The 25,627-nt window shown below is 40.5% G+C and overlaps 3 protein-coding genes across 3 annotated transcripts; all 3 read left to right on the forward strand.

Annotated features, from left to right (window-relative positions):
• The first annotated feature begins 257 nt into the window (after positions 1-257).
• ano6 (anoctamin 6) lies at positions 258-14,285 on the forward strand. Its single transcript, XM_086147178.1, has 20 exons — positions 258-481; positions 2,976-3,046; positions 3,573-3,701; positions 6,323-6,388; positions 6,900-7,187; positions 7,396-7,509; positions 8,381-8,496; positions 8,582-8,716; positions 9,718-9,823; positions 10,502-10,562; positions 10,682-10,827; positions 11,034-11,111; positions 11,365-11,593; positions 11,807-11,976; positions 12,053-12,150; positions 12,339-12,469; positions 12,556-12,761; positions 13,438-13,634; positions 13,734-13,839; positions 13,926-14,285. The coding sequence occupies exons 1-20, from the start codon at positions 388-390 to the stop codon at positions 14,136-14,138; spliced, it is 2,754 nt and encodes a 917-aa protein (XP_086003304.1). The 5' UTR covers positions 258-387; the 3' UTR covers positions 14,139-14,285.
• A 1,948-nt stretch (positions 14,286-16,233) lies between these two features.
• Positions 16,234-22,038, forward strand: pwp1 (PWP1 homolog, endonuclein). Its single transcript, XM_086146175.1, has 15 exons — positions 16,234-16,418; positions 16,672-16,730; positions 16,926-17,098; positions 17,182-17,267; positions 17,477-17,573; positions 17,779-17,889; positions 18,346-18,476; positions 18,627-18,697; positions 19,092-19,188; positions 19,278-19,339; positions 19,431-19,542; positions 20,343-20,433; positions 20,999-21,120; positions 21,213-21,318; positions 21,469-22,038. Exons 1-15 carry the CDS (start codon positions 16,353-16,355, stop codon positions 21,561-21,563), a joined length of 1,479 nt encoding a protein of 492 aa, XP_086002301.1. The 5' UTR covers positions 16,234-16,352; the 3' UTR covers positions 21,564-22,038.
• Positions 22,039-22,592: 554 nt separating this feature from the next.
• On the forward strand, positions 22,593-25,354 carry mrpl42 (mitochondrial ribosomal protein L42). Its single transcript, XM_086146176.1, has 5 exons — positions 22,593-22,710; positions 23,503-23,560; positions 23,654-23,738; positions 24,862-25,025; positions 25,237-25,354. Exons 1-5 carry the CDS (start codon positions 22,632-22,634, stop codon positions 25,280-25,282), a joined length of 432 nt encoding a protein of 143 aa, XP_086002302.1. The 5' UTR covers positions 22,593-22,631; the 3' UTR covers positions 25,283-25,354.
• The last annotated feature ends 273 nt before the right edge of the window (positions 25,355-25,627 follow it).

Here is a 25,627-nt window from a genome sequence, read left to right on the forward strand (position 1 = left end):
ACATTTCCGACAAACAAAAGTATTAAAAAAAACTAATTTAGAAAAGGAAGTGCTTCAAATGTGATGAAGCAACGTTTCCAGATGTTGGGCGCCTTGTAGGGCGGAAGACGTGTGTCACTTTTGTCGCGCGAATTTAACCGAAAATTACTAATTCTAGCTTATCTCATCTTCCCACAAGCCTTAATTTAGATAATTCAGCATGGGCGTTGCTGTATCTGTCAAACGCGGCGGAACAATGCGAACCCCCTTACTCTCCCCGCCTTCGACCCCACCCGAAACTCCCCGGTTCTCAAGTCGCGACTTGTTTGCGGGAATGCGTGCGGGACGGATCCACGCCGGCGGGAGACGCGCTTTCCTCTCGGGTGGGATGTGACTCGGATTGGGATCATGAGCGACGACGACATCCTAGAGATGGAGTCCCTGTCTGGGGCGGAGGACGCGGAGGGGGACACGGAACTGTGCATGGTGGACGAAGATATCGGTGAGATACAGTAGACACACACACACACACATTCAATGGGGGGTTTGTCATCTTCTGCCTTTCTGGAGGACTTCCGTGGATCTTCATTGCTCCTCCAGGAGCTTAACTCATTTCCCATTCTCTAGTATCTCCCCACTTGTGTGTCGGTGTAACTTTTACCCCGCACACACGCAACTTTTTAAGTACTTTAAAAGCTGTGGAGGAACCAGTACCTTCTCCACCTCTGCTGCGTTTGAATTCCACAGCACTCCTCCATTGCTGTGACAGCCGGAGTTTCGTGAAGTGGATATTATTTCACGCATGCACTGCATGTTTTTTTTTCCACGTATGCTCCAATCTGACGAATTAATCACAACAAAGTTGTGTTCATGTGTACAGCGCGGTGGTGCTTTGCAACGCAGATAAATGACCGTCATTCCAACATCTGGTCTTGTTTTTACCGCCAAGGAGGCTTTTTTTTGTCGCCATGTTTCTTCAAACTTTTTTGTTTTTCTTTCTGGAGGTGTGGCACACACGGCTTCTCGTGGATTTAAGCTCATACCACTGCATACTAGCAATGGAAGAGATGACACATGTTGGCCGGTTGAAGATCTCATGTGTGCTCCGATCCATTTCACGGATGACAGATGTGTCTCCTGTGGAAGTTGGGTTTGATCACCATGGAGAGACTCTGTCCACAGCTTTATGCCCTGTGATTGAAATCTGAACATACTTTGTGTTTTAAAACCTACAGTGCCATCATCTGTGCAGCTATCTGCACTTGTATCATAAGGATAAAAACAATATCCAGTTTATAATTTGCTGCAACATTTTTTTTAATTTGTTTTGTCATACAGCTCAAGGAGCAGCTAGTATACATTTTCATTGAAAACAGATGCCTTATACACACAAGTCACCTGGTCACACTTTTATTTAGTGTTTGTTCTTCTGTTATTATTTATTTATATTGGTAATTTATGAGCTGTCTCTTGGACTTGGTTCAGCGAAAAGACCTAATGGTCCTTGCTGAATCCCGTCCACGCTTTGTACAAAAAATGCTGACAGTTGACATCAAATGGAAATCACATCAGCTCACAATTTAAAATTCAGCCGGGTTGAAATTGCTTCATCATATTGAGCTGTTTAGTGGGCAATTTTGCGACAGGAAGTGAGGACATAATGGGATAAACGCCTTTGGGCAAAGACTCCGCATGCCTTTCAAGGGAATCATTGTCGCTCACTGTGAACTGTTGCTTCTTGCCTTCATGACTCAGTATCTGCTACACGACTGACTTGGATTACGCAACCGAGCCGTTATCGTTGTGGATCAAAAGCTCTTCTACCGTCTAAATATTCAAATGTGTACACCCAGATCACATGAAGTTATAAAATCTTTTGATGTTCATATATATTTGGTGTTTTTCTCCACACCGGCGTTTGATTTAAGTAGCCGTTTTGGATGAAGAAATCAATCAGATTTTTAATTTCAAGGTCAAAAATAAATGTTCTTAAAGAACAACATAGATTTATTTTAAAACCTTGCTTGATGAGGATGCATGGAAATGATAGACCAGCCGTGTGACCCTGATTGGTATTGTTTTACATGTTCCAACTCCACAGCAGTGTTAGTATTAACACACAAAGCATTCCCAAATCAGCTACATTCTTGAAGACTCATTGGAAATCACCTGATAATTGTCCAAAAACAGGGTTATTTAGAAGAGTTCTCTTCAAGTCCTTCTGCTTCTCATTATTTTATTGGCGGAAAATCTTGGTGGTTATCTCCTCAGCGGATTATCTGTGAAACAATATATTTTATATCCTAAAACAGAAAAAGACCTCAACTAAATGTCACTCTTGCCAAAGAAACAACAACAGAATGCGGTTTGTCAATATTTACAGTATTGCTTTACCTTCTAAGACTCTGAAATGAAAGTGAAGCCCCTGGAAAAATATGAAAATTAAGGATCCATCAATCCAACTTTTCCAGTCATTCAAATTCCACTCCGTTACCCGTTCATGTCCACGGAAGCACTGAAGTTTAATGGGATGTTTGACCCCCGGCCTGCTGATATAAAGAGACAGCCTCGTGTAGAATACTCGGTCATAGGAAATCCTTTAAGAGCAGTGAGTCCCCATTTCATTCATCCAGCGTGTTACTAAGGCCAGTATTTTGAAAACAACATCTGGCTCCTCTGAGTTTTCTCACAGGGCTCGGTTTAATATGGAACGATCACAGGATTTTCCAAGATGTTTGGCCTTTGGTAAAAGGTGGTCCCTGTATTACGGTAATGTTCCGCATAACACGGCATGCAAGAGCTGATATTTATAGAGACAATATAGAACACTGGAAATGTGAGCAACAATCTTTTTTTTTTCCCGAAGATAAACGAAAAGAAAAAAAAAATGCTATCTATTTTGGACTCTATTTCCATACCCACGATATGATCACCAGTTGACAATTTTCTAATTTGTCCTCATTTTGTTGTTGAATCTGCTTCTCTTTTCCCCGCAGTTTACCCCGAAGAGTTTTTACCAACATATCACAGTATTAAAGAAGGATCGACTGTGGCCAAAGCGAAATTGGTGAGTCAGTAAATGCATTTGTGCCAGTTACATAGATTTAATGTATTTTATGGAGTTTGATTTGTATTAAAAAATGTATTTTGTATCTTGGGGCAGATTTTTTTTATCTTATTTTTTGGTATTATTTTTTCGATTTCTGTAACCAAGGGCGCAGCGCTCCAATCACTGCACAAAGCACACAATGACATTAAGTGGAAATATCAAATCATGAAAGATACTGCAGGTTCTCTGCTGTGGAGGGAGAGAGAGAGAGAGAGGGAGAGAGAGAGAGCGAGAGAGGGTGGGAAGGAGAGAGGGTGGGAAGGAGAGAGAGAAAGAGAGAGAGAGAGATCGCCTCAATGTTTGTTGGTGCTTCCCACCTCACCTGCCCCAATCACTCTTCGGCACCTCTGTTTATCTCAGTGTTTCCGGACACAAATCTCTTGACCCTGTCTGGTATCCGCTCATTATGTACAACATCATGGAGGAAGAGGAGTACGAGTTCGAAGCCGTAGATTTACCTGACGAGCCGCGCTTTTGCCCTCAGGCAGAGTTCAATGACAAACCGGACTCTTTATTCTTCAATGACGGCGTGAGGAGGATCGATTTTATCCTCGTCTACGAAGATGAAGACAAGAAGGACTTCGAGAAGAGGCACACTTATCAGCGGCGCAAGGTACGTTTATCTTCTCCACGGAAATCACAGTTTATTGTGTGTGCGACAGTTTGGCTGTCATGGACTTCAGTTATGAATCAAGCCTTTGCGCTGATTGTCTCTTTGCTCCTAAAGCTCCCATTTTTGAGCATCTTTGAATGAGGACGTTGAGCATAAGAAGGGCAAAACTGGAATGCTTCTAATAATAAGACGATGGAAATCGGCACTTGCCTTTTATGTCCCATTACAAAAAAAACAACAACCGTATTGACTTTAAGATATTTGTAAAGGGAGTATTCGTTTGCACCAGATTGTCATTCCTTTCACATAACAGGACTTTATGCAGGACAGAAGTTTAAATATTACTCTTTTTCCTGAAGCTTAGCATACAACAGTACAGCTAAGCAGCTGTTTTCCATACAGTAATTTTTGTTTAAATATGTTTATTTTTAATGAAGTTGCTCTGTGTGATTTTGTTGCCTGGGTTCTAAGAGGGAATGAGGGACATCGCTCGTCCACTTAGAACTCGAAAACACTGCCAAGAAAATTCCAAGCAATTTATCTGACCATGAGATATCTTATCAAAGCCTGAACTTCATGTATTGCTTTTCCACGCCGCGAGAACGTTGGAGGAATGTTGGAGGCTTCTCAGCAGTTTCAGAGCTACAACTGTATATTTGTTCAACAGGCTGTTTTGTTTCTGCTTTTGTATTCCCATAATTAAGCCGTATTTACCATGAGACCCATGCCTTCTTTGGACCTTTCTTCAGTCCAACATAAATTTGACTATATCATTCATAATGAATGGGGAAACAAGTAGAAGAATGGTTGGATCACAAATACTGTGCAAAAAACAGACATTTATAGATGGCACAACTACCCTTTAAAAAGGAGGTACACTCAGGTAACAAGAATTATTTTCCTTTTTGAATTCAGGTATCCCAAAATATGTTATGTATGTGTGGAGAACAAAAAAAAAAAGCAGCGTAGTCAATGCATTAATATAGAAAATAAAAGTAAAAGTAAATCCGAAGGAATGCATTAAGCAATAAAGAGGAAAACAGAAACATGATAATGCTATTGAAGAATGTGAAGAGTGAATAGAAGTGAATTTTATTCAGCAGGTGAGCCTTTTATCAGTTTAATTATGAAACAGTTGACATGTAGCCAATAATTTGTTTGGGCGGGATGCTTTTCTGTCACCACTCTTTCACAACAGCTTTACACTGTGTGATGTGCAACATAACGATCAGCATATCTTGGCGTCTGCCACCTGTGGTTTTGCAATCAAAACCATAAATTGGTTTTGAAATGGCTGTTGGTATGTTTTTTTTAATTTTTTTAATGTATTTTGACCAGCAGCGGTGACGGGGGATAATGGATCCGCACCACAGACCTGCAGCAAGTAACCAAAATGCTTTAGCCGTCGCTGGCAGTTTCCTGCTGAAAGCCGGCAGCGAAGCTTTCCTCCCCGCTCGCCCCCCCAGGGCCGAGGCAATTACTGATCTACAGTCATCGCAAACAAACATGGTCCCGTGAGGAACCACAGGCATCTACGTCAGATACTCTGACTCTGTTTTTCCAAATCCAAACCCGGGTCAATCCCTCTTTGAATTTGCTCAGATCTGGGTGGGTGTAGCTCAGTGACGGCCAGTGAAATTAACTGTATTGACTTTTGAATAGTATTTTTTTCCGCGTATCCACTTGTGGTATTTTCTGAGGGTCATGGAAGTGACCGGTTAAATCATACACACACATTGGTTCTGAGATGGCTATTTGGTTGAGTGGTCACTTCTGACTTCCGACTACTGGTACTTCAGATCTCCGGTGACTGAACTGCACTTCTTGTTAGTAGCTGTGGATAAAAGCGTCTGTCAACTGACTGCAATGTAATATAGCAAAGATATTTGTTGTTTGTGGCCAGGGTGCATTCTCCTCAATATGATGTCATGGACTGAAAATTCAAACATGCATTGTATTTTCTGACCTGCAGGAACTTTGAATAGGATGTTATGAGAAGTGTTTCCGTTAATTTGCTCTTTTTTTTTTTCCTTTTGCTCTCAGTGATTGTATGAGCTTCTCAGCATTTTCCTGAATCACTTAATGACGTATCCCAAAGAACCTGTCTAGTTTGCTCACTGCGGCGCCGTCATCGTTTGCCTTTAAGATATGCTTTATGTAAATAGAGGGATTCTTGTGGAAACTGAAAACATCTTAGCAGGAAAAAGAAAGACATTCCAAACATAGCTATGATAAAAATCAACAAAAGGTGATCCGAAAACAACACTTTTGAGGAGATTGAATTACATCGAAGTGGACACACATTCTGAGTAACATATTAAACATTTGTGGAAAATTCTTCCAGTACAATTTTCATCATCCGGCCGACAGCCAGAATACAGATGGAAAGAAGCACCGGCAGTGAAGTGTCACTGACGTGTCTCTTACATCCTGCCTCCTCTGGCTACATCTAATAAGCTCAGCTTCACCAAGCTCTGTTCAGTTTACAATCAAATCATCTCTTTTGCAGTTGCTAGCCAGATGCACAGTGTTTGGACAGCCAATGGCAATCAGATCGCATCGGGTAGCGAAGAAGTTTACACAAGTGTCTCGCTGAATCCTTCTCTTCTCCTTCTATGCAGAGACGTCGAGAGTACTTTGAGGCCAGCTTGATGAAGATGGGAATGGAGCTAGAAGCCACGCAGTCTGTGAGTGGACTGCAACCGTCAACAACAGCTCTTTGTTTGGTTCTCACTCGAATATGTCATCCACCGATGTCTCAATTTTTATATCCGTATGAGGTTTTTGTGAATGATGTTGCGTGCGGAACTCCTTATGATTTATAATATCCAAGAGATAATCTAAACAATTGAGGATGAAATCACCCAGATTTACTAGAAACTGCTTGTGATTCTTAACAAAAGTCAAAACAAACACAACATCTATCTTACGTTGATTGTGTGTCTCCCAGCACCATTATTTCTTGGATGATTTAGAACCCCAGCGGCAGGGGATGTGAAAATTAGGTGCGCTTGTGAATATCTGGCAAGAAAACTTTTGGAGATATCCTCCTGAATTAGTGCGACCCCTGTAGCTCCGTATTTTTTGCTCAAGGCTGTGTTAGTTGCTTTTATCAGGCGTCTGCTTTTTAGATCTGCTCGGCCGAGTGTAGACCGCACGCAGATTTATGTCAAACCAATGGTTCTTTGTGTTTTGCAGGTAATCGATGACAAGCTGTTGTATGTCAAGATCCACATGCCGTGGACTGTTCTGTGCACGTATGCCGAGGTCCTTCACATCAAGCTCCCCATCCAGCCCAATGATCTCTCCTCAAAACCGTCTCCGTGGCGCTACTTCTCCTTCATCACCAAACACTTCTACCCGAGCGAGGACCTCATCACCAAAGAAGCCGAGTACTTCACTGCACCCTTTGAGAAAGACCGTCTGGAGTATTTCCACGTGAAGGACAAGGATGTTTTCTTCACTCCGTCCATGAGAAGCAGGATGGTAGGTTTTATTTGCACTTAAGCCGTCAGCTCAAGCTTCTTGTTCAATTTTTTTTTTTTTTTGTAATTATTCAGTTCTATTTATGTATTCATTACTTTCTACAGCCACTCAGTTATTCGCACTCAGCTCTTGACAAATTCTATAATGAAATAAATTGATAGTGGCAAAATCAGGTTACATCCTTAACCATAGTATTGTCTTCTCCCAGGCATATTACATCCTGAGCCGCGCCCCTTATGAAGTACGAGGCAGCATAAAGAAGTTTGGCATCTCCAAACTCTTGGATGGAGGGGTTTACAAAGCTGCCTACCCGCTTCATGACGTAAGTGAGACCGTCTGCTCGACTGTATGCGAGAGCTTCACCAGTCTGAAATATTTCATATCCGGACCACGAGGAAAAATCAAAATATTAAAAGCTGCAAAATATTTCAATGCTGAAACGAAGTACGTCCAAAATCACATCCTGTAGGTTAAAGAAATCATGATTGTTTGGCACAGACTTCCAAAAGCGATGTAATTTTCATGATTATTTCAATGAAAATTACACAACACATCAAAAGCAACAGTAACTGTCTAAATCTTATCATGTCCAACACACCGTCATCTTCTCTTCCTCTGGGTGTCTCCCTACAGGGGTCATCATCTGCCACCATCTAACCCTCCCCTCTGCACCCTCATCTCTCCCACCGATTAACTTAATGTCCTTTTTCTCTCCATCCATAAACCTCTGTCTGCAAATATTCTCCATGGTGGAGATGTGCCGTCATTTCCAGACTATTGAGCACACCTGAATATAAGCCGCACCGGCTAAAAATGACTTAATAAATATATCTGTACATATAAAGGCTGCACTTGCCTGTAAGCCTCTGGTGTCCACGTTGTAACATGACATATTTATACAGAAAGATGTTACCCATAAACTTTTTTTCCTTAAGATAAGATAAGATGAGATAAGATAGTACTTTATTGATCCCCACGGGGGAACTTTGATTGTCACAGCAGGGCAACAATGAAAATATCAATAAATATGTATATAAATAGAAGAGACATATAAATAGACATGTATTACTACTATCTATTACGCAGAGTGTAATGCCGCTCATGATATATTTATTGAATCAATAAATAGATATTGTATATCATGAGCAAACAGCATTTGAGTTCAACATATATTTCTGTGTCGACTGTTTCAGTGCAGATTCAATGTCGAGTCCAAAGAAGCAGGTTGTCCCAACGAGAGATTCCTGCTCTATCAAGAATGGGCTCATCCGAAAAGCTTCTACAAGGTGCAGCCACTCGACCTCATAAGGTGAACACCAGATTTTATTCCCGATGCTCTTTCAGTGTCATGGTTATGTGATTTATTTACTTACTTTTTGTTTTTTCTTCTCCAGGAAGTACTATGGCGAGAAGATCGGCATATACTTTGCTTGGCTTGGTTTCTACACAGTAATGCTGGCTCTGGCTGCAGTCGTTGGTTTGGGTTGCTTCATCTATGGATACAAAACTCAAGAAACCAGCACCTGGAGGTATTCTTGTGTAACAAGACCCAACACAGGCAGACAGGGACCCAAAACGGAAAATGCATTTACTGATATGAAACAAACAAACTGAACTTTAAAGAGATTTAAGAAAGCGAAGGGGAAACATGGAAAGAGGATACATAGAAATCAACTTGATTTCGAGAGATCGAGAGTCAGAAATAAGACACACTCAACCAGTCGATTCAAGACAGCTGCACATCACGGAGGCAGGCGGGGATGTGCCAGGGCCAGATACGGATAAAATAGTCAGACTGTTTCAGGAAAGCGAACAAAGACAGGAAGCAACAACCGACGTCGGCGAATGTGATGACATTTTGAAAACTTAGAGAGGAAGTGACACTTTGACAAATCAACAACACAGAGGGCAAAGGTTTGTTATAAGAAAAAAAGAAAAACAGGAGGAGGGAGTCATGACGGACACTGAGACGGGACACAGGGCTTTAAGTGAAACAAAGGGTAACCTAAAAAAAATTCAACATAAAGAACAAGTAAAATGGAAAATGAGACTATGTTGATTCTCTAAAATTCCAATGTTAAATAATTCTGACAAGTTTGATTTTCCATGCTTAATATATGAAAAGTTATATAATTTGCTTATTCTATGCAGTGTGAAAGTCAATATTGAAATAAATCTCAAGGTTCATTGAGTATGTTTTTCATAATTTCCAATGCGTAACCAACTCCTCATCACCCACTGACTTTTCATTAGTCGTCATGGAGATTTCTGCAAATAAACCAGACACTGGCATCACATGTGTCAAGTTCAGCGTTTTGAAGAAGTGAATCTCCGATTGAGTAAATTACGGGAAATGATCCAAATTGAAAGGCCCCAGAACCGGCAGTAGATTGTTTCTTTTGAAAATGATGGGCTATTTTACAACAGATGTCTATATTGCACCACTTGATTGTCTGTCGGGGGTGATTCTGTTTAATTGTTGCTTTCTACGTTTTTCCCTGTTGGTCTCTCTGTGTTCTCATGATTTTAGCATGGAAGTTTGTGACCCCAACATTGGCGGGAAAATAATAATGTGTCCACAGTGTGACCAGGAGTGCAAATACTGGAGGCTGAACAGCACCTGTGAAGCCTCAAAGGTGGGTATTTAATTTAATTTTATTTTATCAAAGTATTACAGTCTAATTGTGGTTTTAAAACACTGATATTTACATTGTTCTTGCACCAAATAGTCAACCGGCAAAAAATGAATGTGAATATATATGTTTATTAAATGTGTGTGCGTGCATGCGTGTGTGTATGTATGTATACTTAACTATCTTTGATTGCCAGATTTTGTGGGCAATGATATTAACTGACTGACTATGGTCGAAGTAAAAAATTAGTCTGATTTCCACAACAATAAAAAGAAATCTCCGATGTACACAGTGGCTAACCAAGTCCAGTCCAATTTAAGCTCTTTAATTCTTATAAGAACGGAGCACAAGCAATGGGGTTTTAAGGCAAATGTTCCACCAGCAGAGATACAGAAAGCCTTCTAAACCCTCCTCCAAACATTACTCTCTCCAGGAATGGGGATAATTAACACCTTGCGATGTTCTCACCGAAACAATATTTTAAAATAGAGATGCCCCCATATAGCTTCATACACAGGTCACAAAGTCACATTTCATAGACTGCTTCAAGACACCCAAAGAATGGGTTTCTTTGTATTTTACCATAACACATCTTTGATACTTTGAATGTGTTCATTTACTCACTGTCACTGAGTGACAATGAGGTTAATTAAAACTGTTTACTTCCTCTTTTCCCCTCAGAAATTGTGTATATTTGATAACTTCGGGACCCTGGTGTTTGCAGTTTTCATGTCAATCTGGGGTAAGTTGTACCTGCTGTCGTCCCCAGCTCAGATTCCAGCCGCAGCAGTGTGCGAATCCAGCTGTTTCCTGTATTGTTACAATAATCCCTTCTCTTCTCTGCTCACATCCGTTTTATAGTGACTCTGTTCCTGGAGTTCTGGAAGCGTTACCAGGCGGAGCTGGAGTACGAGTGGGATACTGTCGAGTTTCTAGAGCAGGAGGAGCCACCGCGTCCAGAATATGAGGCCAAGTGTACATATGAGAGGAAAAACCCAATCACAGGGGTGATTAACACTCACATCCATCACACACACACACACACACACACACAACGTGTCACTGGCAATTAATGCTATTTTTATTAATAAAGGTGATTAAACAGTTGATTAAAACAGTTTCCACCTGAAAGTCACTATTTAGAGATTCAATTTCCAGATAGAGTTGTGTCCAGTTGTCATAGTATGTCATTTTATCTGTGTGTGTGCTTTAGGTAAAGGAAAAAGTGCCGTACACAGCCTGTGGACGCTGCGTTCGGGTGTCGATCGGAATCGGAACGGTCCTGTTCTGGGTAATTCTCACCGTGACCGAGCCATTGAGATTAATTTCACCTGTATGATTTACGGCCATTCCCGAGGAGGCACCCTTGACATAAATATGTTATTTAGTATCAAAAAATCACTAGGAAAAGGGTGAAAATGAACTCTGTTTAATTTCAATTCCCACCATTTTTCTGTAGCCTGTGCTGAGGAGTGTGTTACCTGTACATACCCCAAACACTTGCATACTGCAAGAGAGTTGATGCCTTCAAATGCATTTTCTAGATCCTGTTAATCTTGGCGTCCATCGTTGCCATCATCGTGTATCGCCTGGCTGCATTCTTCACATTCTCAGCCAGGCTGAGAGCGGAGGACTTAAAGGAGCTGGAGCCCTTGAAGGAATATGTGACCCCTCAGATGGCCACCTCTGTCACGGCCTCCCTCATCAGCTTTGTCGTCATCATGATCCTCAATATGCTCTATGAACGCGTGGCCATCTGGATCACCAACTTTGGTGAGTAAGTGACATGAAAACCGCTTCCTAGAAGCTCCCTTTGGGTAGGATGTTCTTCTTTAAGAAAATTCTCCTACGATCTCAACCGTACAAAAGTGACATCAATGTTCTACACAAACAGCAAATAGAAGAATTCATACGTAACAACCTATGGCTGCGGATTTAATCAAAGTTCGAGACCAATAATTGTCCACGTCTGACCCGCAATTCCAGAGCTTCCACGGACCAAGACCGACTATGAGAACAGCTTGACCCTGAAGATGTTCCTCTTCCAGTTCGTCAACTACTACTCCTCTTGTTTCTACATTGCCTTTGCCAAAGGGAAGGCAGTCGGCTACCCGGGAAAGCCCGTTTACCTTTTAGGAAAATACCGCAATGAAGAGGTATGACTCTTCCGACGTTTGCCGTCCACTCACTTTTCCTGGTTTCTGACTCGAGCTGCGCGTCTGTCCCCTGCAGTGTGATCCTGGAGGTTGTCTGATCGAATTAACAACTCAGCTGTCTGTCATCATGGGAGGAAAAGCCATCTGGAATAACATTCAAGAGGTTTTACTTCCGTAAGCGGACTTGAAATACAATCATTTCCTTCCCTAGAGTCGAGACATGTGAAATTGCCATTCATGGAATTCAGGAAGATGAGAATCCTACTCGCAGAATTGCAAAACCACTCCTCTTATTGAATTCAAAGACGTGGGAAGTTTTTGGGTGGAGTTATTTACTTGTGATCTTGTGAATCTCTTCGTAGGTGGGTGAAGAATTTGATATTCCGCTATTGCACCCAGGTGAAATCTCAGAAATCGATCCCGCGCTGGGAGCAGGACTACCAGCTCCAGCCAATTCCAAAACTAGGGCTGTTTTACGAATATCTGGAGATGGGTAATGAGATTAATTCTTCGTCCTGTTATCCGCTGCGTGATTGCAGCCGGTCTAAACTCACAACACGCCCATTCGATCACTTGCAGTCATCCAGTTCGGCTTCGTGACCCTCTTCGTGGCGTCCTTCCCCCTGGCTCCAGTCCTGGCTTTGGTCAACAACCTGTTCGAGATCCGCGTCGATGCTTGGAAAATCACCACCCAGTTTCGGCGTGTCGTTCCAGAGAAGGCTCAGGATATAGGCGCCTGGCAGCCTATTCTTCAAGGCATCGCAATCCTGGCTGTTGCAACAAATGCAAGTTAATTTTTACTAAATGTCTTATTTCACGTCTTGTCATTTATTGTCTTGCGCATTGACATCTTCAGTTTGTTTTTTAAAGTTCCCAACCTTTTTTGGATTCCAAGGTAGGATCAGAACATCTGTTAAGGTTTTAACAGTGCATAGAAAAATATGTTTAACCATAAAATCAAATGAAGAGCCACATAAGCTTCCATAAATACTTTACCATTGTTCAGTATGTTTAACATCTCTAGGTTGTATTGAAAATAAGCCTTTTTCTTCTGATTTCTGGTTTTCTACCGTTAAATAGGTTGCCACAATAACTTTATATCTGAATAGCCAACCTAAGAGATATCCTGCATCATTATTTGTATGAACAAGTTTAACTTAAGATGTTTATTCTTAAGCAGAGCATTGAGCCGTTTACACTGAATTTTGAGATAGCATGAGGCAGATATGTATGGCAGACAAAATTCAGTACAAAAAAAAAATCAATACGAAAGCCTTTTTAACTATTTAGATTACTTCTCTGCTCATATGTTGCACCTGTTTAAACAATATTGCATTAGATCCAAATGCTTGTCTTCATCGTTTTAAATCAAAAGCCAATAAGATTTCATCTGCAGAAAATAATCTATCTTAGTTTTTATTTACAAAGAACATTTTTACTCACCACATTTTACTCCCACAGGCAATGATCATTGCTTTTACGTCAGACATGATTCCACGGTTGGTCTACTACTGGTCCTTCTCTGTCTTTCCATACGGAGATCATCCTTCCCAAACCATGAAGGGCTACATCGACAGCTCCTTGTCCATATTCAACATCGAAAATTTCTCAAATTTTAGCCGGCCTTTGAGCACCCCATACAACATCACCACCTGCAGGTACAAAGGCACCGCTGTTTCGCCGTGTCTTCTCTTGTGACCATTTAGTAAATATTTAAAGGTCCTGTTTGGGCACTTAAAGAAACCTTTGTTTTCCAGGTATCGAGATTTCAGATATCCCGCCGGGCATCCAAGGGAGTACCAGTACAATATCTACTACTGGCATGTGATCGCTGCGAAAATGGCTTTTATAATTGTTGTGGAGGTATGGAGGCGACAGCAGCGGGAAAAAAAAAGACGAACGTAGATCTTTCGTCCGTTAACAGTCCGATCCTCTCTGTCTCCTCACAGCACATTGTGTATTTTACCAAGTTCCTCCTCTCCTACATGATCCCTGACGTCCCGTACGCCGTCAAAGAGCAAATCAAGAGGGAGAAATACTTGACCCAGGTGATCCTTCACGAGACCAACCTCAAGCTGGTCTCCAAGCGCCTCAAACCTGCCAAAGATGATCGCCACTCAGAAGAGAGGTTGGCGAAGGAGGACTTGGAACTCGATTTCTGACAGGAAAGCAAACATTGCAAGATGTTTGTGAACTGATGCATCCCCATCCAGGTGTTTGCTGCAGCGTTGCACGTCTGGCTAAAAAAAAAGAAAAAAAAATGGCCTTCAGCTAGTGAACTTGTTACAAAATCAAGACCTCAGATAAGGTTCGGGAAGCAAAACATGCAACAAGTCAAACAAAATGATTATGAAGAGGCCTTTGGACAAAAAAGGAAAAACCACTTGCTACTCTCACCTTTTCTAGCACTTATTTTTATCAAGGAATTCCCGCCTGGTTTGGGATATTTTAGGGTTTTTTGCTCGCAGTGTTGAGATTATTGGAGAAAAGCCATATTATTGGCCCAATTACACAGATGCCATTTTGGAGTCCGTCTTCAGTGTGAACATTAAGTGAACCGATGTTGTTTTTGTTTAGTAGAGCCAGATGGACAGTGGCTTTGTGCAGACGACAACAGATATAAAGCTGAATGTAAACATCTAACTACCGTTTCATTACACAATACTGTTGGATTGGAATAATCCGCTGCACAGGATGTCTGTAAAAAGTCAGTTTGATATCAGCATTGACATCAATTCAGAGACAGAGATGTCGCGCTTACAATGCAACTTTGGTAAGTATTAAAGTTTGATATGCGTGAAAGATTTGACTTGATACCCACAAATACCAAGGTCAAGAGAAACTGTTATGTCATGTTGTGACATGATCAACATTTGCACCGTGGGCGACTTTCATTTTAAAAAAATGAATCAGTGATAATCATATATCTATAAAATGCCATTATTGTAGAATACAATCAGCTTACTGATATTATCAGCTAGTTTAGTAGCTGGATAAAATTCCAGCATTTTGCAGTGTCTCACCGTGCAATGGGCCACATGCTTTGCCCTCAGGTCAAAGAAAATGCCACTGTTAATTCGTTTGTTGATTTAAATGCAGGTCATATTTCAGTATTATGAGAAACAAGAGGTGCAAAACTTTTAAATGCAATGTAATGTTACTGCAAAACCATATTTTTAAAAGAATCACCACACACGTGCCTCAGATGCTTTTAGTTTTTGTTGTTTTTATTATTCACTGAGTCAAGAAATAAAAATTTGAAATGTAAGTGCTAAAACAGTCAGGTTTACAAATATACCAAGTCCGAAATCCACCAAATCCACCTCAGTGACTATATCATAATTTATAGTCACTGAGTTTAATGAAATTCTGTTGGGGGGTTTATTTAATGCTGTATGTGAAGTCTTATTGTGCTTACTTTGCACATTTTACTTCCAATTCTTTACCACGACCACTCAGCTGCACATTGTATTTTGCCTGCGTGTTTAACCTGTGATATTGTCAATACAATCATTTTATCTTCTGTGCCACTGAAAAAAAATATCAATACCTCCTCTGTCATACTGACTTGCTTTGTGATGGTACTATAACAACCATGTATTTAAACAACATCATATACCAGCAATATTTACCACTGCATGTTGTTTCTTGTGCCTTTCTGTTTATGACAGTACCATTAAAATGTTTTCTAAAAAAAAAGTTCTTTATTAAAGGACATCGCACAAGCAAATTGGACAATGTTGTGTAACTCCAGTATTTCATTTGGATGTTCGAAGGATTTTTAACTTCTAACCAGATAATCAAGAATGAAGAACTAGAAAAACAAATGCTTTTGCGTGTGCGTGGTTTGTTTCATTTTAATCACATTCTATTGAACACTGTATCTTGAATCATTAGATTGTTTTGTTTTCAAGTTCTTATGCATAAGTTATTTCTCCTCATATTCAGAATTCCTTTACCAATGGGGGGAAATTAGCATAATATGAGTAAATCAATGAATAACTAGACGTTGACAAGCAGAGATCATACTGAAAGAGATACATTAATGATGAACACGTACATAAATGAATGAAAGTATAAGTGCATTGATGAATCCGTACGTACCAGTTTAGATTCGGAAAAGTGGTATCTTTTACTACATTTACTTGACATTTTAATTATTAGTGCTCTTCCGGAGCCGGAGACCACGCGCGAGCTATGTTTTGATCGCTCGGGCCTTCAGGCACTTCCGCTTACGTCATCAAGACGCGACGCCGGGATCAGTTGTGACAACTCACATGTACGGCCTATGTGAGCACCGCTGAGAGTTATCATTTAACTAACCAGGACGCGATATTCGGTATTCACAAACCGGGATTTTTTCCTTTAAATCCAGGATGAGCTCCCAAATCACATGCGTCGGCTGGGTGAGGCGGGGCCTTGCCAAAGCAAACCCGGATAAAGTAAGTAGCAAATGAAGCTAGCTAACGTTGGTCGACCGGTAGCCAATGTGTCAACAGTGTGGTCTGTGTAGTGGTGTGTTCACATCCAAGGTTTTCTTTATTTGCATCCACATAGTTGTTCCAGATAAATGTCACACCAATTAACTCTAAATAGTTTTATTTTGATTTCTATCCTTCAGTTAAGCACGATTTCACTCTTGGTGGCAGTGCAATGTTTATACTACTAGTAAGTCTCCCTGTAATTCCTCTCCAGGTAGAGTTGAGCCAAGAGGAACTGCAGCGGATCATAACTGAAGCCAAAGAGGAGCTGGGGTATGTAGAACTCTTAACATGCATTTCTACATTCCTCTATCAGACAATACGGGATAGTGTATCCTGTTTGAGAGCTTTCCACTTTATTGACCTCACATAACATTTTGACAGTGTTAGAACCATCACTATAGCACAAGGAACAACAAATTCGGCTGATTTGCCGCTTTTGTCTACATACGCACTCTATTTATTTAGTGAACAAGCGGCCGAAGATGGCGAGGAAGATGATGAGGGGATTGTTGCAGAGGAGAGTCCTGACAGCATCCCCTTGGATGTTGTAGCTCCGAAGAAAGAGACCAAAGATGGTGGAGATGAAGACGACGAACTTGCAGAGTACGGTCTGGATCAATATGATGAAGAAGACACTGGTGAGTATGTTCTTGTATGTCTGTCCGTAGTGTTTTGGTCTGATATGAATGTATATGACTAATCGGATGTGTCCGGGATGTAGTGACCGCCTCCCTCGGGGACAGCCTGGCTGGTCTCACGGTTTTCAGCACGAATGAGGAGGATCCTTACATCACCATCAAAGATACAGTGAGTCTCTCATTGCAGCCACGTTTTCAACGTTCATTTGCTTTGCAAGTGATCGGACGGCACTTGAACCTACATTTTTGGAAAATACTCAAGCAATAGAAATAGTCTCGAAACGTTCTGCTTTTCAATTTGATTTGATGATTACATGAAACGAACATACACATTGCGGTAGGTGTTGTACCTCGGCCTGTGTTTGCCCATCTCTCTAGGACCAGTACGAGCGAGAAGACTTTCAAATCAAGCCCACAGACAACCTCATCCTGGCAGGCAAGGCTGAGAAGGACTGCTGCAATCTGGAGATCTACGGTGAATACTCCTGTGTATGAAGAAATGTGTAAAGCTCTGGAGGCATTGTGAAACATCACCATGGGTATTTTCTTATTTTCGTGCGATGGATTGTGTAACAGGATTGGGAAAACCAAAAGATTGTAGCTCCTCTTCCTAAATAAATTCTGCGTTCTTCTGCTATAAATGCTGTTGAAGGTATCAATAAGATGTATTTTTTTTGCAGTTTATAACTCTGAGGAGAACTCCTTGTACGTCCATCATGATATCCTGCTGCCAGCTTACCCTTTGAGCATAGAGTGGTTGAACTTTGACCCGAGCCCTGGAGAAGGACCAGGTGAGGAACCCTCAAAGAGCTGGGCAATGTGGAATAGAATAAACACCACCAACATCAGCATTGCCTCCATATGTGTGTAGATGTTTTAGTTAGTCTTTGCTGATTTTTAACCATTCTCTTCCAGATATTAATGCAGTGTATGTGGATGTTATAGCGTATTCTAAATTCCACATTCCACCGCGAGATCACGGATATAATATAGCCAATATCAAGATTTTTTTTTTATGTCATTGTGCAGGCTCGGTGATATTGTGCAATGAGAGCTCAGAGTATGTGCAGGATAAAAATAAATACACAGACAAGTTATATACATAGTGCAGATGGCGTGAATGTGACTGAGTTTAATGTGCAGCTTAGTGCTGTATCAATAGATGCCAATCCCAAAATCAACGATGTGGGGATCACTTATGCTAAATTGCCTTGAGCAACATAATGGTAATCTCCTTTTTTTCTCAGCAAACTACGCTGCCATCGGAAACATGACCCCTCAGATCGACGTGTGGGACCTGGACATGGTGGATTGTCTGGAACCCGTCTTTTCTCTGGGAAGCAAAAAGGCAGCGAAAAAGAAGAAGAAGAGCAAGAAGGTACAGTCGTGTTTACAAAGTCAGAAACTTGCAAATCTGAACCTAATAGTTTATAGGTGTATTTTATTTTATTTTTTGCATATTTTTGCTTTGATTCCCTCCAATGTGAATTCTTTTCAACACATCTCTGCGTGTTTGTATTGATGTCAGGGGGCTTCAGCAGAGCCTGTCGAGGGACACACAGATGCAGTGTTGGATTTATCCTGGAATAAACTGGTCAGGTCAGCATTTTATCACTTTACTGGTTCTTTCATAGTTTCCCTTTGAATGCAGCCAAAAGAATGAGTTTTCAGAATCAAAATGTGGAAAAACTTTATTTGTCTCTTTATTTGCTACATGTGGTAGCAGCATCAAATTGTAAACCACAAAGCATAAAATTTAAAAAGAAAGAAAGAAATTAATTGATTTGAAAAAAAATTGAGAAAAAATGTGTGTGTGTGTATGTATATGTGTACATATATGTTTGTGTGTGTGTATATATATTATATATATATAAGTGTGTATGTGTGTGTATATCTGTATGTATGTGTTTGTGTTTGTGTGTATATATACATATATATATTTATATAAATGATTGTACAGTACTTTATAACACAAATAAAATCGCCCGATCAGGAACGTGTTGGCCAGCGGCTCGGCAGACGACACAGTTATCTTGTGGGATCTGGCTCAAAGCAAACCGGCCACCACCCTGCGCAGACACACCGACAAGGTATGAACAAAATCGGGTGACGCCGTGTGTCATTCAAAGTGTGTATTCAGCCACGTATCCCCATAACCCGCCGGATGAATTTCCCTCAGGTTCAGACATTGGCTTTTCATCCATTCGAAGCGCAGACTCTGATATCCGGGTCGTATGACAAGTAAGTTTTATTCAGCATAAAACGACATGAGTGTTTTTTTTTTTTTTTTTTTAAACGCGTAGCAGGTCTTTAACTGTTTCCTCTCTGGCAGGACGGTCGTGCTGTACGACTGCCGCAGCCCAGACGACAGTCACCGGACGTGGAGGTTCAGCGGTCAGGTGGAGCGAGTCACCTGGGACCACTTTTCACCCTGTAACTTCCTGGTGGGTAATTGGAGTTCATCACTACTCATATTAAATAGATTTAAAACATGGATTTCGGTGAGGTCCGTGTCCTTTTCCATATATTTGTTCTCACCACGTGATTCTGTTTTGGAGCGACGGTGGTCCTAAGTGTTGTTTCGTTTCACTTCGCACAGAATACATTAGTGACAAGAACACTAAAAAAAGCTCTGTGAAAGGTCAATATTTTGACGTTTGAAATCTTGTCCAGGCGAAACTTAAAAGCCCACAGGAAACAACCAGGAAAATAAAAAAGGAAACCCCATGAAATGAGTTCAAAAACACCAAGAAGTCACCGACGGTTTACAGAAATTCGGTCAGACCGTCCTAGAAAGTGATCTTCTAGGAGCATCCGGATACTCAGTTCAAAATTTGTTCCTGTTTTAAACATATCTCGAAGATTATAACTCTTAGTCAGTTCCTTTATTTGTGTGCGTTGGTGTGGGGAAGTGTGTAATAAAGCTTCCTTTTTTTATTCTGCAAAATTAGAAAAGCAGTCGTTTTAATCTTTGCCAAAGATTGCATACGGTTTTATAATTATAGTGATAATGATAACAAATGATAATAAGGATAATCTTTCTAAGCTGTCCTTCCCTGTATTGCACACTGAAGTAAGCGGAGCTCAGAGCTTCGTCATCTTTGTAATCCACAGCGGGTCAGTGACGTGATGGTCGACGCTGCTCGCATCTTGTCGCTCACGTTCACCGGGCAACGCGCTTTGCTTTACGGTCGCGCTGATGTTTAGCTCGCCATCTTTGATGCTAAACTTGGGTGTGTTTCAGACCAGCACAGAGGACGGGTTTGTCTACTGCCTGGATGCACGATCCGATAAACCTGTGTTCACACTAAGAGCTCATGATGCAGAAGTATCAGGTATGTGTGTGTGTGTGTGTGTGTGTGTGTGTGTGTGTGTGTGTGTGTGTGTGTGTTTGTCTTTGCACGCCATTTGTGGGATCACCGCCCACAATCAAGTCTCCAGATTCTTAGGACCGGTTTGGTGTGGGAAAAAAAAGCCATCAACAACCTAAAACATTTTCTTGAACAACTCTTATGGTAATCAAGCTTTACTAACATGTGATATGACATGTTGATCAAAATGGGAAGAAATGTCACAAAATATTTATTTAGAGAGATGAGATGTGATGAGAACAACTTTATTTATCCCGAAGGAAATTGTTGTGCCAGAGTTTCAAGCAAAAACATAACAGTAATAGATAATAGTAGGAAGGAGGGAGAATAAGAAATACAATAGAATATAAATATTTATGTGTTGAATGTGTTTCCTTTCCTCTCACTGCTCAATAACACCAACATACAAACTGGTATTATGACAGTTTATTTAGCTTTAAACTGTGCCTAGCTTGTTTTATAGTAAAGTTAACAGTCTCCACTTATAAAAGCTTTTACACCAAAGTTATTTTATCACTTCTTCCCGCAGGTTTGGATCTCAGCAGTCAGATCAAAGGGTGTTTGGTCACTTCGTCTGCCGACAAACACGTCAAGATCTGGGATATTTTGGGCAACAAACCCAACCTGGTGCATTCCAGGGATATGAAAATGGTACCCCATTATTATTTTGAATACACTAATAATAATCGCCATTGGTGACCATCAAAAGAATTGTAATAATGGCCGTTTCCACCTGCAAACAGGGCGTGCTGTTCTGTGCGTCGTGCAGCCCAGATCTGCCCTTTACATACGCCTTTGGTGGACAGAAGGACGGCCTTCGGACTTGGGATATAAGTGACGTCGCTGCAGGTAAATGTCACTGAACCAAGTGTTGAAATAAGACAAGTTTTTAATATTTCTTGTTTGAGTCATCACAGACATGTTTATAGACCAACAAACCGGATAATCTATTCTCTATCTATTGGCCACCGCCGTGGTATTCTGATTGTTTGCTTGTAGTGGTCGAGGTGTTTGGCAGTCGAGAGCGTTTGGTGGCGAACCCGGCATCCCAAGCATCCAGCTCTGCGGCCGCCTCAGAGATGGAGGTCTCCTAGCGCGGAGCCCCGGAGGGGAAAAAACAAAACAAAAGCGGAGCCGCCCCGCTCGTCACCAGGATCCTCTCCTTTGGCAGAGGGGGGGAACTCCAGGAGGGTCTACGACGCCTACTCCAAATGGACTCGTAAGATAGATGAGAGTGGAAAAGGGGTGTGTCTTTTGGATTGCAAGTACCAACAGCACTCTAGCATGTAAAGAACAACAACATATTGAGAAAGATATTCTCTGTGCAGAGGCGGTGATGCAGTTGCTTCACTTTAACTTTTCGTATCTTTGAAAACAGTCGAACTCCACTAACATTTCCAAATACGCTGTACTTTTTTTTTTTTTTTTTTTTCCATAAGTAGGACCTCGTAGGGCATATCTTTCTATTTGGTATTATAATAATAATAATGAGGAATGTTGAAGTCTTTTTTCAAACCGTTTCAAGATGTGTACTTTCAAAAAAATAAACTTTTTCCAGGTCTTGAACTGTCATTTTTCTTCAGATTTTTAAATGCTCGTGTCAGAACTGAGACGGATCGAACGTGTGCTCAACCAAAACTTTATTTAAAGCTTTTCTTTTAACTTTTTAATACTAGTAACTCAACAGGTTTGGTGCCGCACAAATAGAAGACCATTTTTACTTTTCTTTTACCATTTAAAGGGCAAATAAAATAAAATGAAAATAGAATAAATAAAAAAAAAATAAAAATAAATAAATAAATAAAATTTGTCAAACTGTAATAGAATAATTTATTTGTTTTGTCTTTAAATTTGTCGGATTAAGTTTGGAAAAACAAGAAGATATTTACAATTGAAATGACTGACATAACGATCAAAACAAAACCATGTCATTTTTTTTTTCAACTTGATAAAATGCAAAGCGTATCAATCATTCGTTCAAATATAAACGCTGCATCTCGGTACTCTTGAATCTTTTCGTTTAGTTTATTTTTTTAAATTATATTTTTAGTTTTGTTTAAGTTTTTCCTCATTTAAACTCGCAGTAATGCGGAACTGTTTGTCACCCGAGTCAACGATCCTCACGGAACCTTTAGATCGACGTACATCACAAACTGCCGAGCATGGCGGCGGGTCATCTGTGCAAACTCTACAAAACCACAACCCGACTTTGTGTTGGCACCAAACTGCGACATCCTCAAGGTAAGATTCATCCCCGCCCCTCGAAAAAATGAATTGTATCAAGGGATAAAAGTATTTGGGAATTATTCACCGAAACGAGCAAACGATATGTGTTAAGCTAGCAGTGCTAACCTTGACATTAGCAAAGAAGATTCAACAGTTGTAAAATAAATCCGTTCAGCATGGTATTCATCACTTCATATCGATTCTGTGATCAAGCATTGTTCGTTATATGTGTCATTTTGGACATACGTTTTGTTTTGAGTGGCGTTCCACATAATTGCTATATATGTTTAGCTAAGATGTAGTATTTTACTATGTAGCATCCCAATGATGAGAGCACTACCAGAGCTTGGATCTGTTAAAGTTTGTTGATAAGGACAAAAAAAGAGGCTCTTTTGCTTTAAAAAAAAATCCTCCATAATCAAGAGCAGTAATTGAAATTGATTACTAAGTCAGCTGTAAATGAGCTAAGCACTTACAAGAAATAGTTTTGGATAGTAAAGGAAAATTGTCTTTCATTGTTCCTCATTGAAATCTCACAGGTTATCAGATGTATTTACTTTAGTACCTAAACAGACTCAACATAGGGATCTTTTGATGAGAGTTCCCTTACCGTATATATATATATAAATGAATTTGACTAATAAAGTTGATTTGTTGTGTGACAGAATACATAGAGTACGAGAATGCTCAGAGTTTTTCTACTTAGGTTGGATGGAATTTCACATGATCTTTGAGCTGCTGTTTGTTTAACACGTCACATTGATGTTAGACGTGACAGATTGTCTTCTGTTTATTTTCCTGTCGCAGCATGTTTGGCGCAAACGCGACCGAAATCCAGCGTTCCCTCCCTCGATGATCCGAACTGGTAAGTTAGCATCTTGGACGTCCGCTGTATGAATTTGAATAACGGTAGGTACAAATCTGTCACTGTGATCAATAAAATTTGTCTCATTCTCAGTAACGTGGAAATCGGCCTGACGTCAGATGAGAAAACCATAGTGTGCTTCCATCCCGCTGTCGACATTCCTTACGAGCTCACACAGGTAGGAGAGCCGTCTTTAGCCCCGCCAGTGTCAGCCTATATCAGATAATCCCCCCCCAGCACTTTTCCACAAAAGAGAGAGAAGAAATAGCTTTTGTCTGCTGTGTATAAATGAAAACCCCCGGGTTCTTTGCACTCCTTGGTGTTTTTAGCAAACAGGAGACAGTATCATATTGTAAAGAGCTCTGCACTGTGAAAGCATGTCATTTTAAAAATCCGAGCTCTTCTTTTTAAGAATTAAAAGATGTCTTGGAGGATTACTGTATAAGACTGAACGTCTGATGATAATATTGCAGATTTCTTCCCCTCGCCTCACCATAGCCTACAGGGTCGACCGTAGAAAGTCCTACTTTCTTCACAGTCTGAATCCTCAGCGAAAAGAAAACACATTTTCTTATTCTCCCCCCTTGTTTGTATTTCTTATCCCCCCCTTTTTTTTTCTGTTTATACAATTTTCTACTATCGTTTCTCATTATGTTTTTCTTGTAACTCTGGCACAACAATTTCCTTCGGGATAAATTAAGTTGTTCTTATTCTTATTCAGAGTTTGATTATTTTTAGTGATTTCTGTGGACGTTCTCAGTCATTCAAGACATGGTGAATTCTTGTCGTGGCAAATGGACTTGAATCCGAGAGATGAAGGGTGAAAAAGTTAAGAAATTCAAGTCCAGTTGCCACGACAAGAAGATTTTGACCAGAATTAATTTTAGTTATTCTTCTGCGTGTCGTGTGAAGTCTTGCATCGACAAAGTGAAACACATGGATTTATTTTAACATCCAAACTCCGTCCAGATTCCATGTGCGCGAAGTAAAGATGTAACGTTTGCTCTGTGACTTGCGATTCAGTGTCTGCAGAAACCTTCATTCATAGAAGTGGTTCCAAAAACACAAAAAGTGCTGGTATGTTCTTTTTGTGGGTTTGATACCTACAATAAAGAGGCTGATGACCTTAATGGAGATATTTGAAGAACTACATCAGTAAAAATGCACTAATTCTAGTGTCCATTCTTAAAGAATGGATACTAATGTGATATATTGGATTAATACCGCCTTCTTCATCCAGTGACAGTGGGTGAATGTGTTTCACCGCACTTTGTTGAAGGCGTTTTTTTTCACCTTTGCAGCCGATCGAGCGTCCCGACCCCATCTCGAACCCGGCTGAGACCCATGACCAGATTCTTAAGGCCCACCTCAGCAAGGAGGTGCTGAAGGACAAAGTGGGGCCCACCATTGAGGAGCTGAGCAACATGTTCTTCACCACCAAACATCGCTGGTATCCAGTGGGACAGTAAGTACACAAATGACACTCGGCAGACTCATCATGATATTTTCCCCCCTTTAATAAGAACTTACGTCCATAAGTATCAGATTATTTCATATTTGATTGTTTCTTTGGTTCTGTGATCATTCCGTTGCAAATAAAGCTGGAAAAAAATGAGTTAATTGGAATCCCTTAGAACAAACAGATGCCAATTTTTCTTTTCTTTCAATACTTACAGGTATCGCACAAGACGCAGAAAGAAGGAGTCACCGAAGGACAGATAGTTGGAAATGGTGTTTGTCTTTTTGACATCATGCTGTATCATATAATAAATATGTATTTGCTTGTCAAGATTACCCACTTCGGTCTCTTTAAAGCTGCCTTATCCATGTTTTGCAAAATACTCATGTTGTTTTACAAAGTGAAAACGTTTCAACGCCGTCACAATCAGAAAAATTACAACATTTACAAATCATTTTGAAACATTGCATTGTCGTTTCGAAGACGAGTTGCTAAGGGAAATTAGAATCAGAATACATTCAACACCTAGACTGCAAATCATAGGACAGGTGACAGCAGAACAGTCAAAAAATAAAGTGAAATAAAGGCACATAAAGGCTGCATGAGAA

The sequence above is a fragment of the Fistularia commersonii genome, chromosome 5 (assembly GCF_037954325.1).
Source record: "Fistularia commersonii isolate RoL2024-O1a breed Wild chromosome 5, RoL_Fcom_v1.0, whole genome shotgun sequence".
Lineage (NCBI taxonomy): Eukaryota > Metazoa > Chordata > Actinopteri > Syngnathiformes > Fistulariidae > Fistularia > Fistularia commersonii.

Coding starts and splice junctions, on each gene's coding strand:
- ano6 (XM_086147178.1), top strand. CDS start 388: ATGAGCGACGACGACATCCTAGAGATGGAGTCCCTGTCTGGGGCGGAG. Junction 3,702..6,322: donor ACACTTATCAGCGGCGCAAG/GTACGTTTATCT, acceptor CCTTCTATGCAG/AGACGTCGAGAGTACTTTGA. Junction 10,828..11,033: donor GGAAAAACCCAATCACAGGG/GTGATTAACACT, acceptor TGTGTGCTTTAG/GTAAAGGAAAAAGTGCCGTA.
- pwp1 (XM_086146175.1), top strand. CDS start 16,353: ATGAGCTCCCAAATCACATGCGTCGGCTGGGTGAGGCGGGGCCTTGCC. Junction 17,268..17,476: donor ACATCACCATCAAAGATACA/GTGAGTCTCTCA, acceptor CCATCTCTCTAG/GACCAGTACGAGCGAGAAGA. Junction 19,189..19,277: donor TGCGCAGACACACCGACAAG/GTATGAACAAAA, acceptor AATTTCCCTCAG/GTTCAGACATTGGCTTTTCA.
- mrpl42 (XM_086146176.1), top strand. CDS start 22,632: ATGGCGGCGGGTCATCTGTGCAAACTCTACAAAACCACAACCCGACTT. Junction 23,739..24,861: donor TTCCTTACGAGCTCACACAG/GTAGGAGAGCCG, acceptor TCACCTTTGCAG/CCGATCGAGCGTCCCGACCC. Junction 25,026..25,236: donor CGCTGGTATCCAGTGGGACA/GTAAGTACACAA, acceptor CAATACTTACAG/GTATCGCACAAGACGCAGAA.